At 43.1% G+C, this 15,782-nt stretch overlaps 1 protein-coding gene and 1 long non-coding RNA gene across 2 annotated transcripts in view; one reads left to right on the top strand and one right to left on the bottom strand.

Moving 5' to 3' along the window:
- Nucleotides 1-1,761, bottom strand: part of TNKS (tankyrase) — a 147,165-nt gene extending 145,404 nt beyond the window's left edge. The window contains 1 exon segment of the mRNA XM_006086172.3: nt 936-1,761. Within this exon segment, the coding sequence (XP_006086234.1) occupies nt 936-1,608 (673 nt within the window). The 5' untranslated portion in view covers nt 1,609-1,761.
- A 6,800-nt stretch (nt 1,762-8,561) lies between these two features.
- The window catches only part of LOC111825428, a 12,385-nt gene continuing 5,164 nt past the window's right edge, over nt 8,562-15,782 (top strand). The window contains exons 1-2 of the long non-coding RNA XR_002828581.1: nt 8,562-8,597; nt 12,611-12,719. This is a non-coding gene — a long non-coding RNA (uncharacterized LOC111825428). The remainder of the gene's footprint in view (nt 8,598-12,610; nt 12,720-15,782) is intronic.

The following is a 15,782-nucleotide window of genomic DNA, read 5'->3' as shown; positions in this document are numbered from 1 at the left end:
TGACAGGTATATTTCTAATGTCATGTTTCTGATGTAGATAACATGTATTTATTTTTAAATACATTAATAGTAGTTAGGCTGTGAGAATATGTCCTTTGCTTTTGTTTTATATTTCTGTAGTTAATTAAAATATACTAGATGTTTTTAAAATTAAAAACCTAATTCCAAGGTTTAGGAATTAGAACTTTTTCTTGAGAATTTATGTGCCAAGTGCTTCTCACTAAATACTCGCACCATCTTAGTATATAATTTTGCCCATGAGAAAACGGAGGCAACTGAGATGAGCTAAACTGTCTCTGTTAGACAAGTAACAAATAGCAGTATCCAGGACTTCAAATCCTATATTTCTTCTATTATCACATAATGCATCCAAATATTCTTCTCCAGTTGTTTCATAGAGAGATATTATGATCTACCAATTAGACTGTACACTTGAGAAAGGGGGGAAAGTTTCACAAACTTTACTTTTGTCTCCCACCGGCTTACCAAGACTAGGACAGATCCTTAAACACTTGTTGAGTCGCACTCAACTTCTTTTGTTCTACACTTTCCTCAAGGGACAGACATACCCTAGTAAAAACGAAATAAACCAGCAAACAAACGACAAAACTACTCTAAGGCTGCCCAAATCTAACTTTGTTCCTACACAGACAGACCCGAAAAAAGTTTACGTATACCCATATCCAGGGACTACCACGAAGGGGGTTCGGGAATGAGTACAAATGTCACTAAAAAGAATGGATTCCCACGTCCCCCTACCACGCCCCCGTCACCCAGGCGCTAAGGAAAGGAACCTCCGACCCTAGTCCCTCCGCGAGGGGTTCAAGAGCCATAACCACGCCCCCATCTTGTTCCATCACAATAACTTCTTTTTCTTTCCCGACCGGGACCCTAACTTCAACACCCTTAAAAAGCAATATTGAGAAGTTTCTGACCTGCGGCGAAGTGCAGGGGAGACGATTTCCGGCCGGCCATGTCCTTGGCGTTCACGTTGGCCGCGTCCACCAGCCTCTTCACCCGGGACACGTCCCCATTGCGGCAGGCCTCCAACAGCTCCCGGAGCGCCCCGCTCACGGCCGGGACCCCGGGCCCCGGCCCCGCGGCCCCCGGCCCCAGTGCGGCTGCGGGGCCAACTCCCGCCGCCTCGGGGCTCTCCGCCAAGCTCGATCCCGGGGAGGACGGAGAGGAAGAGGAGGAAGAAGTTGGGGAAGAAGAGGACGACGGTGAATTGTTACTGCCACCGCCGGCTGGGTTGGGAGGGACCCCGACGGCAGATGAAGCGGAGACCACCGGTACCACGGGAGCGGTGGCGACGGTACAGATTGTGCTGGTGGTACTGCAACAGCTGGTACTGTCCACCGGGTCCGGGGATCGGGGACTGTCGGGCGGATCCCGACTGCCATCCCCCTCTGGCAGCGCTAGGCCGTGCCGCGGGGAGGCGAAGGGGGCCAGGCCGCCCGCCGTGGGAGAGGCTGGGGTGGTCCCCGGGGCCAGGCCCGGGCTGAGTGGTGGGGGAGGAGGTGGCGGCGGCGCCGAAGCCCCTGGGGCGGGCTGGAGCTGCTGTTGATGATGGTGGTGATGATGCTGAGAGCGACGCGACGCCGCCATCTTCGGACTCCCCCAGCACTGTCACTGCGGCAACGGCCCCACAGCCCGCCCTCACTTCCGACTTCCGGACCAATCAGCATCCAGCGCACAGGAAATGATGCTTGGCGGGGTGGGCGGGGTCGAGGAGAAGCAGGGAAGTATTGGGAGCTCGGATGACGGCCGCGGAAGGGGGCGTGGCCTGGGGGCTGGGAGGCGGGCTTTGTGACGCCTGGGCGGGACGGCGGGGAGATTTGAAAGCTGCAAGCAGTGTCTGCCTAAATGGGAAACTTTCCTGCATTTCTCGCTTTCAGCTGGCTTACACATTGCCCTGCTCCGTTCTCTGATCCAGTCTTTAGTTTTCCTTATCTTGCCCAGAGCCTGCTCTTCAGGTGTAACTCAGTGCGAGAAGAAAATGTGTCGTATTTCATCTAGCAAGGGGCTTTGTTTGAAAAATGGAATACTAGCTACCTCACAGAATTGTTAGCGGGGTTCAATGAGCTAACATATGTACAAAGCGTGTGTCCGTTAATAAAGCATAACTATCATCAGTCCATTGGTAATTCAGTCTTCTCTCCCTACCCTTCCCCAGTTATCCCCTTGATCTCGATATCCCTTCTCTGTAAGTTTTCTCACTCTGTGTACTTTTTAAAATTATATATGTTTTTATTGATTTTTAGAGAGAGGGGAAGGGAGAGGGATAGAGAGGCAGAAACCGATGAGAGAGAAACATCATCCATCATCATCCATCGGCTGCCTTCTGCACGCACCCCTACTGGGGATGGAGTCTGCAACCCAGGGCATGTGCCCTGACCGGGAATCGAACCCGTGATCTGTTGGACCCTGTGTCCACGCTCAACTGCTGAGCCACACTTGCTGGGAAGTATATATATATATATCTTTTTATTGATTTCAGAGTGAGGAAGGGAGAAAGAAAGAGAGGGATAGAAATATCAATGATGAGAGAGAATCGTTGATTGGCTGCCTCCTGCATGCCCCCCACTGGGGATTGAGGCCACAACCCGGATATGTGCCTTGACCAGGGTCCAACCCTGATCTCCTGGTTCATAGGTTGATGCTCAACCACTGAGCTACACTGGCCAGGCTGTGTACTTTCTTAATACTCCCTTTTAAAATAGTGATTCTGATTTCCACGACTGGAATTCAAGCTCTCATTTACTAGCTGTGTAAATTGGGCAAGCTATTGAACTATGTGGGGTCTACCGTTCCTCTCTGCAAAATCAAATTCGTAGTTGAATAGATGTTAACTATTAAAGTTATGATTTTTTCTGTTATCTCTGTACTTTTATTTCTCACCTTAAGCTCGACTCAAATAATTGTGGATATGTTCCTTTCTTTTTAATTCTTTTTAACTGAATCTGTCCTCTCCTTTCACCTCTCCTCCCCCTCCCAAACTAAGATAAAAACCTCACTGCTATCCATCACTCTTCTTCAGATGTCATTTTCAGCAACTACTTTTTCTCTTCTGTCTATACCTACTATTTTTGTCTGTCATCAAAAGAGGCAGGATGCATGGAATAATCTTAGTGAGGTCTCTATTTCCTGCCCCCTGTTCAATAGTAAACTAGGCATTGTGGGAGTTTACACAAACAGCATTATTCCAATAGAACAGACACAGATGGAGATTTCTGTGTGTTAAGGAAAAACAAGGTTTACATGGGTCAAGCAGAAATTTAGCATTGAAGAATATTGAAACGGGTGATAAATTGTGTCACATGTTATTAATATAATATATAATAAAAGGGTAATATACAAATTGACCCCAATGGCGGAACAACTGGGAAGGACCCGTCGCTATGATGCGCACTCACCACCAGGGGGCAGATGCTCAATGCAGGAGCTGTCCCCTGGTGGTCAGTGTGCTCCCACAGGGGGAGCTCTGCTCAGCCACAAGCCGCCTCCTCAGTAGCACTAAGAATGTCCAACTTACGGCTTAGGCCCAATCCCCCGGGGCAACGGGCCTAAGCTAGCAGGTGGACACCCCTGAGGGGTCCCAGACTCTGAGAGAGCACAGGCCGGGCTGAGGGACCCCACCCCCCACCCCCGAGTGCATGAATTTTCGTGCACCAGGCCTCTAGTTAATATAATAAATGTGATGTTTATATTTCTACCTTATAAATAGGTAAGTTTATTTAGAACTACCATCTAAATACAAGGTCAGGAACATTTATTGTCATCTAATGTGGCTTTACAGATTATCACTATAACATTATTCATCTTTCATAAATGTGTGTCATTGTTCATAAATTGACAAATGTGTGGCTGGATAGGAAAACTCCAACAGCGCAACTAAAATCTATCCACAACACACATTCTCCTTGTTTTGGATCTTAAATTAGTGCACAGCACAGGTAGCTTTAAAGAGTGGGGGTGAATCAACATACCTCAGATGTTTATAACTCATCTGGGGAGAAATAAGGAGTATCTCATCTTGATCCCCTATTGGCCAATTATTCATAGATCAGGAGAAGTAGTAATGCTCACCTTAATTTAAAATGCATCTCTCATGTCTGTTTATCAGTGTAAAATAAATAAGAAGATTTCTGCTGCATAGAGATAAAAAGGCTGCATTGCCTAAAACTACTGGTAAACTGTCTGAAAATGCATTCAATCAATTGGAAATTGCTTTTTCCCCCTCCAGTAGAAAGTAGTAAAAGTACTTAACATTAAGTATTTATATGGTTTAGGTTTTTATGGCCTGATGTTGAGTTCTAAACAAAAAGGGCAGATATCATTACCTAATCTTTTATAGCTAAATGCAATTCCATGAAGAATGCACAATAACCTAGTGAAAAAAACGAAGTATGGTGTCAAACAAACCCGGGCTGGAATCACATCTCTGAAGATTACTAGTTGGCTAATCTTGGTAGATATACTTCAGCTCTGTCATTCCAAAATTCTGACTTTATTGTAGCATGGCATGAGGATTAAAAGACCTAGGTATTTTATAAGTACTCCTTGACTGTTAGTTTCATTCTCTTATGTGGCATAGTTTCAATAGGAACTCATAGCCACTATTAATAGCCACCTCCTCACAACTTCCTTTATGAAAAAGATAGTGACTGGGAATAAATACCCACCATTTTACACATAACAGGAATTTTAAGAAAAGAAAAATCAGGTTTGTTTCCTCATCTGAAAATTTAAGATTTTATACAGTCCCTAATATCTCCAAGAATAATTGTTGAGGATCATTATTGTGTAGGATCTTATCATTTTGAAAACTGTTTTCAGAAAAATCATGTCCAAGTGGTTTAAAAGTGTGAGCACATAGCCATATTGTTGATGCAAAAGAGCCACCAACTCAAAGGGCCCTCTCCTTCTGGACTGCATTGGTATGTTTGCTTTTCCCCAAGGGGATTGTATGGACACACTTTGTAAGTTTCACAGTCATAAACTTGCACAGTCTTCATATTTCACTAGATTTGATATGATTATTTCATCCATATACTTCTCATTAATCTTTCCCAAATCCAAGTTCACTGGTAGAAGCTCGAATTTATTAAGTCCGCCAAGCCATGACAAACTTAATGCCTGCAGGTTGTGGAGCACCAAATACTGACCATGGGGAAACGCTTACCCCTGTGAAGATTGAAGCAAAGACCTCTGTGAACAGAGACCACCAGACCTACTGGCTGGGAATAAGTGGCAGCCAAACAGTGAGAGGCGCTAGTCAATGCCTGAACACGTGGTGCGTGCCTTCCACCCACTGTCTCTTCTTGCTTGCTTGCAGTTGTTTGGCTTGTTGAAGGAAATGAATGAAAGCCATTTGAGTTCAGTGATGTTTGTGTGCAATTTCTCTTGGTATTGCCTACTCCTTCATATCTTGTCTTTGTTTTGATGTTGTTGCTCAGAATTAAACATTAAGTAATCCAGGAGAACTCGTAACCTCTCTGTAAACTCAACTGCAAGGTGGGGATATGAAGAGTCATTATGAGACATAAATGAATGAATATATGCCAAGTGCTTAGAACAGTTTCTGACACAGGATAAATGCTATGCAAATGTCAGCTGTTATTATTAAGAACTGGAGAAGGCTTCTGGTATGGGATGTTAAAAAGTTACCTAGGAGACATATTCAGTACGAGAACTGTAATAGGGTTAACGTCCTACCTCAGCGATATATCAACTTCCTACCCTCGTGTGATAATTTAGTTCACATAGATTCTGATTGCCTTTTTCTTTCATAAGACATCACACTGGCCCATCACATTGATGACAGTGTGCTCATTGGATCTTGTGTGCAAGAATTAAGAACTATTATAGACTTAGTAAGACATTTGCCTGTCAGAGGGTAGGAAATAAATCTGACAAAAATCCAGGGACCTACCACCTCAGTGAAATTTCTACCTGTCCAGTGTTTTGGGACATGTGATGTCCCTTCTAAAGTGAAGGATAAGTTGTTGCATCTAGCCCCTTCTACAATTAGAAAAGAGACACAATGCCTAATGGATTTCTTTGGATTTTGGAGGAGACATATCCTCAGAGTGTGTGACTCTGGCCTGTTTACCGAGTGATCCAAAAAGTTGCTGAATTTGAATTGGGTCCCGAAGAAGAGAAGGTTCTGCATCAAATCCAGGGTGCTATGCAAGCTGCTCTGCCACCTGGGCATATGATCCAGCAGATGCAACGGTGCTTGAAGTTCATGGCAGATAGGGATGTGCCTTGGAGCCTTTGGCAGGCCCCTATATGTGAATCACAGCATAGACACTTACGATTTTTGGAGCAAAGTATTGTCATCCTTTGTGGATAATTACTCTCTTATTTAGAAACTTAATATGCTATTGGGTCTTGGTAGAGACTGAATGTTTACACATAGGCTCACCAAGTTACCATGTGATGTGAGCTGCCCGTCATGAACTGGGTGTTTCTGACCCACAAAGCCATAAAGTTGGGTATGCACAACACACTCCATGATCAAATGGAAATAGTGTATATGAGATGAGCAGGCCTTGAAAGCACAAGTAAATTACATGAGAAACAACCTTACATCAGGAGCCAAGTGTACATGGCTCCCATTACTACTACATTATTCTCTCCCAGCCCACATTTGTGGCCTCATAGGTAGTTCCCTTAAATCACTTGACTGAGGAAGAGAAAATCTGTGCCTAATTTACAGTTGGTTCTGTACAATATGCAGGCACCACCTGAAAGTGAAGCTATAGCACTGCAGCCCCTTTCTGGGGCACACCTGAAGGACAGTGGGAAAGGGAAATTCTCCCATTAAGCAGAAATTTGAGCTATGCACTAGATTGTTCATTTTGTTTAGAAGAAAAAATAGGTAGATATGCACTTATATACCAATTCATGGGCTGTGGCCATGGCTTGGCTCAATAGTAAGACTTAGAAGGAATGCTTGGAAAATTAGTACCAAAGAAGTCTTGAGAAGGGGTATATAGATCCATCTCTCTAAAGTGATGAAAAAAGCAAACGTAAGGATATTTGCATCTCATGTGAATACCCACAAAATAGTGTTCTCAGTCGAGGAGGATTTTAATAATCAAGTGAGTAGGAAGACCCATTCTGTGGCTGCCAGTCAGCCCTTTCTCTCAGGCACTCTTGTCATCATCCAATGGACTCATAAACCAAGTGGCTATGGAGGCAGGGACAGAGGTATGCCTGGGCTCAACAATATGAACTTCTACACACCAATGCTGACCTGGCTATAGTCACTGCAGAGTGACTAATCTGTCAACATCTGACACCAAAATGAAGTCCCCAATATGGCACCATTCTCTGGGGTGATTAGTTAGCTATCTGGTGGCAGGTTGATTATACTGGATCACTTCTTCATGGGACGGGCAGTCTCTTGTTCTTATTGGAATAGACACTTACTCTAGTAACAGATTGCCTTTTGTGCACACAGTACTTCTGCCAAAACTATCTCTGTGGACTTAGAAAATGCCTTATCCACTATCATGCATTGTAATAAGCATTGCTTCCAGTCAAGGAACTAATTTCACAGCAATGAAGTGTGGTAATGGGCCCATTTTTATGGAATTTGGTGGTCCTGTCATGTTCCCCATCATCCTAAAGGAGGTAGCTTGGTAAATTATTAAAATGGCCTTTGGAAGACCCTCGGGTATAGCACAAGCCAGGTGGCAATGCTTTGCAAGGCTGGGGCATTGTTCTCTGGGCAGATATATATACTCTAATTCAGTGTCTAATATATGGTGTTGTTTCTCCCACAGTCAGGATTCACAAGTCTTAGAATCAAGGGCTGGAAATTGAGTGGTACCATTCACTATTACCACTAGTGACTCACTAGCAAAATTTTTGCCTCCTATCCCTGAGAGCTTATGCTCAGCTAGTCTAGAAGTCTTAGTTCCAGAGCAAGGAATGCTTCCACCAGGAGACACATTAATGATTTTATTGTATTTGAAGTTAAGACTGCCACCTACCCACTTTGGGTACCTCATGCCTCTGAATTAACAAGCAAAGAGGAGAGCTATTGTATTGGCTAGGGTGATTGATCCTAATTACCAAGGGAAATTGAGCTGCCACTACAAAATGGAGATAAGAAAGAGTATATCTGGAGTACAGGATATCCATTAGGGAATCTCTTAGTACTACATGCCCTGTGGTTGAAGTCAATGGAAAAACTGTAACAGCCCAATTTATGCAAGACTACTAATGGCCCAGACCTTTCAGAAATGAAAATTTGGGTCACTCTACCAGGCAAAGTACCATGACCAGCTATGGTGCTTGCTGTGAGTAAGAAAAATATGGAGTGGGTGATAGAAGCTGATAAATACAGCTACAATCATTTGGCCAATTGTAGAAATTAGGACTTAAATATTACAAGTATTTCTTCCTTATTTTGTTATGGATCTACATATGTTTCCTTCCCTCTCTTATCCCCTTATCATATAACATAAGACTTCTTAATAACAGTTAACTTTCTATCACAGTATTTAAGTTACAATATTTTTTATCAAGGGGAAGAGTAAACTGAATCATCTGAGGACTTGGCATCGTCTTCTAAGGAAAGGGTGAGCACATTTTCAGTTGTACACAGTATAGGCTGAAGTATGATTTCCTCATTGTATTTGGAGATTAAGGACAGTTTAAGAAGATGGGTATGGATGCCAAGTTGACAGGAGGTGGATTGTAATGCTTAGTTTTATATGTCAACTTGGCTAAGTTATTGTACTCAGTTATTTGATCAAGCAATAAGCTAATGTTGCTGTAAAAATATTTTGTAGATGTTTTTAACATCTACATTCAGATAATGTTAAGTAAAGGAGATTTTTTTCTTCCATAATGTGTATGAGTATCATCCAAGCCGCTGAAAGGAAGCAGACTCAACCTGGGTAAGGGGGTATTTTTAACATTCAAACAAGCCCCATTTACATTATTTGACTATTCTGTTCATGTGTATTATGAAAAGGAGACTATTTTATTTTAATTACACTCTAAATAGACATCATTGTTTATTTTCTGAATAACATCTTTTTAATAAATAAAAAGGAAGTCTTTGAACATTATCCCTGTTATACATGTGTACTCTATAATTGGGGGGACTACTTAATCTTATTTGCCTTCCCAATTTTGAGAAAGTACGGCCTAAGTCTCGTTCAGAATGGATTTCTCTATTACCACCATCTCCACTACACTGCTTACGCTAGGCTTTTCCAACTTGTCGTGGTGAGCCTTGGTATTGAATGGTGTCCCACAGTGAATCAGTGTTTCGCTCATTCTTTCAAGAAGCTTGGCTTTCTCCCATCCCATACTGCTTTCTGCATTCAGACTTCCTGACAATCAGAATACACAAACTATACACGCAAAGCTGACTTGGAACAGGAGTAATTCTGGATCTCACAGAGCAGTTGGCAGCTATTTCTGCAAGAAGGCACAGGAAGGAGTTAGCCCCCTCTCCAGTTCCCTGCTGTGCCCTCCATCTCTCAGAGATCCTGTGTCTGGCTCAGGAAGAAAATGTGTGCTATTAGAACCTAGTCCCATGTGAGACCAGCATGGCTATGTTATCTCCTGTCCCGGAACCTACCAAGCTGGTCTAAACTTCTGCATTACAGCCGTAGCTGGTTTGGCTCACTGGGTAGAGCCTCACCCCAAGGACTAAAGGGTCCCAAGTTTGATTCCAGGAAAAACATATACCTCGATTGCAGGCTCGATCCCTGGCCGGTCTAGCCTGTGTAGGAGGCTATCAATTGATGTGTCTCTCTCACATCAATGTTTCTCTCTATGTGTCTCTCCCCCTCCCTTCTACTTTCTCTAAAAATCAATGGGAAAATATCCTTGGGTGAGGTTTAAAAATAAATAAATAAACAAATAATAAACTTCTGCATTACAAAGAAAGAGTTGCTTCTCTAGTGTTAGAATTTGATTTCTTCCTTTAAATTGTTTTGCTGAAATATCTGCTAAAGTGAAGTATGCACAATGTGAATTGTTGTTGCTACAATGGGACTTCTCTTCCTAACAAGAGATTCTATTCTTTCAAAAATTCAGAGGGGCCTTAAAGAGAAAATTTAAGCCCCTTTCTTCCATCCCTTATTTGACTATTCTGCATCTACCTCTGTAGATCATTTTACCTTTAGGGTTGAAGAGCTCAAGAGGATTTAGTCTTCTTCTTTGGATTCTGGGATTGGTAACATCTTTATGGTGGAATTCCTATAATGTACCAGATTCTTTTGTCTATAATCCAACATAAGCAGAGCTGATGTTCAGCTAAAAAGCAGTCATATGGCTGCATCGATTGTTGCTGACTAACATCTAACTGATTGGTGGCTGAGCCATACAGGTTGTTAAATATTTTTAACATCACCCTTGCATATGGGCCCTCACATATAGAGGGTTGCAAATAGAGATAACTCTAGTATGTTGAAAGCTTCATGGAACCATGCCTTCAATAACTGTAGTTCAGTTGTTTGATACAACACTGAAAACATCATAGACATCCAATAAAGACTAATCGGCCAGTTAGGTGCAGTGTGTATTCGTGAAGTATCACCATTGATTACCCAGACTTTATTATAAAGTGTGAGTGGTATTAATGGCATTATAAGCATTGGAGGAGCTATCCCTCTGGGCACCTAGGTCTCCTGTGCTTCAGGGGCAGACAGAATTCAGCGTAGTTGGTTACACTCTGTAAGCAGAGTGCCCAGAATCTTACCACAAACCCTCTTGGGAGAGCTCCATGCCAACCCAAGGTCACCCGAGGAGAAGTTCTTATGAACACCAGTGATCTGTATCTTTACAGAGTGTCATGTCAGCACTAAGTTGTACATAATATTTGAACATCAGCTGGCAGTTACAGCATTGCCATTTGAATTTATATCTCAAGTGTACTTACACTTCACAAAGAGCTCTGTTCCATTATCATGGAATTTTTATTGGATTCCCATTCTAGTTTTTTAGAAAAGAAGCAGAGAAAGAAAATTGATAAAATGTGACTAATGTGGGTAATTGCCTTTAAAATTTTCACCAATACAGTACTCTCAAGTTCTTTTTATCGTTTTTCTTTGGCCCTCTGAGAAACAAATCTCTTTGGAAATTTGAACTTATTGAAAATCTTTAGACTTCAGCCAACCCTTTCTAAAGAGCAAGGGCATCGTTATGGATTTTCTCAAGCACAAAAAGAGGTGCTCAACCTTAATTATACCAAGCTTTCATTGATTTGGCTGACTTACTATTTTAAGCCTGATTAACATTGGGGAACTTATAATCATCACCACTGAGGTTTGGAGAGGTGGGAGAGACCACAAAAGGTCAGCTACCAAGGATGGCCATCATTCGAGGAAGGGGACATTCCAAAGTGACAGAGACATGTATTAAGATACAAAACCCAGTAGCTCTTGGTAGCAATTGAGAATACTGAAGGTGCTTATTGCTCATGTGAAATCTAAGTAGACATTAGTAATCAAAAAGTCAGAGTTTACTAAGAGAACTTCTTTCAGAAGTACAGTGCATCTATATAATAGCACTATCAATAGCATCCATTTATCAAGTACATACTACAATGCTTCTCAAAGTGTCCCTAACAGATATAGAATATGGACCCTTCATGGAACCCACCACTCTCAGTTTGCTGACTTGAAGTCTGTGTTATTCCTATTTTATTTCCAGTTTTACTTTCTTTAGAATGCCTGGCTTCTAAGGAGCATTGCCAGGGATATTCATATATTACTGAGTCAGCTACAGAGACTCTTTTCCTATTATGATTTATTACACGGGCCACAGAAAACAAGTGATTTATTACAAGGGCCACAGAAAACAAGTGTGGGCAAGAGAATAGTAGCAAAAAATACTTGCTGACAACCACTTCTCACTATTCGTTCCCCTTACAACATAGGAGTCTTGGCCTTAACCAGCTGTGTCCACAGAATATGGCCACACATTTGCACCCAAATTTCTACCCTTCCACTTGCCAAGTGATTAATAAGTCCAGACTTTTCCTAGGTTTCTCCTCTTTAAATATTCTTAACTCCCAGGGTTGCTTTTTCCTGCTAATGAAGTCAGTTTTTCCAGCCTGCTGCTACTACTGGGAGTGTGAGATTATTGAGATCAAACTCCACTGTCCTTTGGCGATGAGAAGGCCTGCTCTGTTTGTCTTGGTTGTCTCCAGCCCTGTAGTCTTGCTGACATCACTAGGCCAGCAGCAGCCAAGCTCCAGCAATCCTACAAAAAACAGTCCCTGGTTAGGAAGCACTACTTGCTGATGGGCCTACCTGAGTCTAATTATTCAATTTGGAAAATAAAATGGGAAGATATATAAGGATGTTTACAGAAACTATTTCAGCTATCTTGACATATTTCCATACTAATATTCTCAAAAGTAGTCATTAACACAGAAAGGCGAATGCCATAGAAGTCTTTATTTCATAGTTTTGGTGGCTTTGTTCCAGGTATGGCACAGCTTTTGTAAATAAAAAATTATGATAGTCACTGGAAAGACATGGAATGTTAAAACTAGAAGTAATTTTAGACATAATGTTGACCAAACTCCTAAGTTTATAGCTAATATAGAGTTTCCTGTTATGTCTTATAGCAGTGGTGCATGTCCTGAGCCCAGACATTAGGGTACCTATCCAGAAACGATCTCCTAACCTCTCCAGCCAAAACTTGTTTGAAGACAGAATTGAAAAGTGCTTCATGCTGTGAGTTATCCCATTGTTTAACCAGCCTGGCTTTCCAAGTTCAGGTTTTGAAGAGGGATGGAGTGATGTCAGATAGGAGAAGAGCAGCGTTCTGGTTCTTTGGAAGGTTGATGGTGGTGCCTTAATTCCACTTTCTCACAGTGGATGGAAATCTCTTCAGAGCATTTGCTCTGCTTTTAGCAATAATGCCGCTGTATTCATATGATGGTCCACACTTGACAAGCATGCACACACGCGTTCTTCCCCTTGATAATTACAACCCTGGGAGGTTGATCACATAACTACCCCTAATTTTCAGGAAAACCTGAGTCTGGAGAAGGTGAATTGACTTGTTCAAATTCTTTCGTCTCATAGATGACAGAGATAGCCCCAAATGTAAATGTTTTGGTTTTGAGTGTGGTATTCTTTCCAGTAGAAAGAGGTGCATCTCCATTGTTCATGGTATAAGTGCCCATTAGCTGCCAGTTTGACCTCATATCAGCTTCTTCCCTTGCTCTGCACTGCACCACATGGGACATTTCCCAGGCTCCTGAGCTCCCTGGTGGGTTCAGTCAACTGGAGATACTTACAGGAGAGGAGGAAGAAGGGAGAAGGCTCAGCTTCCTGTGGCATCTCTGGGTAGTGGCCTCCATGGTCTGTCTCTTGCCAGGGAGCCCCTTCTTTATTGGAGCCAGATCCCCCTGGAAACCTCCGCTCAGGCAGTGCAGGCTTCAGGGCTTTGGTAATATCACCTCCTCCTATTGGAGCTCTAGCCCCAGCCCCAGGAGAGGGTGCTCATAGAGCACTGCTCCTAAAGGTGACTGACACCTTTATTGGACAAGCTTTGGACATTCGAAGGAGTTTGTCATTTTATGGGCATATATTTTGATCCTTGGCTTTAAAGAAACCACTTTAATAGTGCCATTTTCTACACTGGAATTTCTTGGTTACTTGAAATTATACAAAATCGAACAAAATGCAGTTCCCTTCATCACCATTGTCACTCCTGCCCCCTTATACACACAGTGGTGGTTGGGTCTTTGTATTTCATGAGCACAACTAGCAATTAGCAATAAGGGTAGAGTTGCAGTCTATATTTCATGGTAGAAATTTTGTCTGCCTCCATCATTCTAACTTCGACACTAATTCAGACCCCTCTGAGTCAGTGGCTGTCAGACTCCAGACTGTATCCGAACACCGGGAGGGCTTATACAAGCACAGATGGACAGCTCTTCTCCAGAGTTTCTGATTCAGTTGGTCTGGGGTGGGGCCTAAGAATTTGCATTTTCATCATTCTTTTATTATAGTAAAATACATATAACAAAACTTACTATTTTCCCCATTTTAAGCATGCAATTAGGTGGCATTAAATCCTATATAATAAAAACCTAATATGCAAATTGTCCCCTTGGGCAGGAGTTCGACTGACCGCAAGTTTAACCACTTGCTATGACATGCACTGACCACCAGGGGGTGGCACAGAACATGGCTGGCGTCAGCACCGTGGCACTGGCAGCGGGTGGCAGTGGAAGTGCTGCCAGCCCCAATGGGCCCCGACTAGACTGGGACTGTGGCGGATGGTGGAGCAGGTGAGCGGGCAGCATCAGGCCAAGGCGGGTGAGAACAGATCCCCCACCAGTCACCCCGCAGACAGTGACTGGCGGTGGCAGTGGAGAGGGGCGGGGCTGGTGAGCAGGTGGTGCCAGGCCAAGGCAGGGTGCCAGGCAAGGTTGTGGGGCTGTGAGGCTGGGGGTACAAGCTCAGGCCTGATCTCCGCAGGCCACCTCGAGGGACCCCACCCTTGGACGAATTTCATGCACAGGGCCTCTAGTGTATTCATAATGTTATACAACCATCACCACTATTACTTTTAAAATGTTTCCATTATCCCTATCAGAAACTCTGTACCCATTAAACAATAACTCCCTATATCTGACCCTGCCAGCTCCTGGTAACCTCTGTTATACTTTTTGTCTTCATTAAATCTACCTTATATATAAATGGAATTAAACAGTATTTATCCTTTCAGGTCTGGCTTACTTCATTTTACTCCATTTAGCATAATATGTTCAAAGTTCATCCATGTTGTATCACTCATCTGTTTGAGTTCTGCTTTCAGTTCTGTTGTATATATACTTAAAAGTGGAATTGCTAGATCATATGGTAACTCTGCTTACCTTTTTGAGGAACTATCATTTTCCATAGTGGTTGCCCTAGTTTACATTCCCACTAGCAATGTATACAGTTCTAATTTCTCACCAATATTTGCTGTTTTTTTTTCTTCTTTAAAAAAAAAAAATCCTTTCTAATGGATATGAAGTGGCATCTCATTGTGGTTTTGATTTGCATTTACCTAATGACCCACCTAGTGTTCCACAGGTCCCAAGCCTATTGATGGTAGTGCTCTAGGTTAGATATGCCTGAGGACCTTGCCTGAGTACACTTCCCCCACTGGGGCCCCTATTTATGGCTGAGCTGAATATTGTGGTTCTTACTATGATCGCAGGACACACTTCAGCAAAGATCAAGAGAGAACTTTAAGGAACAAGGTCATGGGGGTAGAGAGAGAGAGAGAATGAGAAGGGAGGGAGAGAGTGGGGGAGTTGGGGCTCTGCTTTTATTAGGGTCTGACAGTGAAGTGTCTGGGGTTCTATAGTTCACTCCTTGTTGGGAAATTTAAGCCAGAGGAGCCGGAACCAGAGCACCAGAAGGGAGAAGCGGGGGGAGGGGTCACTCAAGTGGTCAGTTATCTAGACTACCCAGGGATTTCTATAAAAGGATCTTCATGGATGGGGCAGCCTGGCTCCTTATTTAGTTGGCTTGCTAGTAGCTGTGTCATGCAGCTGGCAATATGCTTATTTGAGATGGATGTCTTTTGACATGAATGCTTCAGCATCCAAAGGCTTAATAATGTCAGGCTCTGACACTTCAGCTAATGATGCTGAATATCTTTCCATGTGCTTATTGGCTATATATGAAACTAGAGGCCCAGTGCACGAATTTGTGCATGGGTGGGGTCTGGCCAGCCTGCCCTGATGGAGGCCAACCAGGGGCAGGGCTGGCCAGGGGGAGGGGTTGCAGGCA

The sequence above is a fragment of the Myotis lucifugus genome, unplaced genomic scaffold (assembly GCF_000147115.1).
Source record: "Myotis lucifugus unplaced genomic scaffold, Myoluc2.0 scaffold_26, whole genome shotgun sequence".
NCBI lineage: Eukaryota > Metazoa > Chordata > Mammalia > Chiroptera > Vespertilionidae > Myotis > Myotis lucifugus.
This window is presented reverse-complemented; position numbering and strand designations above follow the sequence as displayed.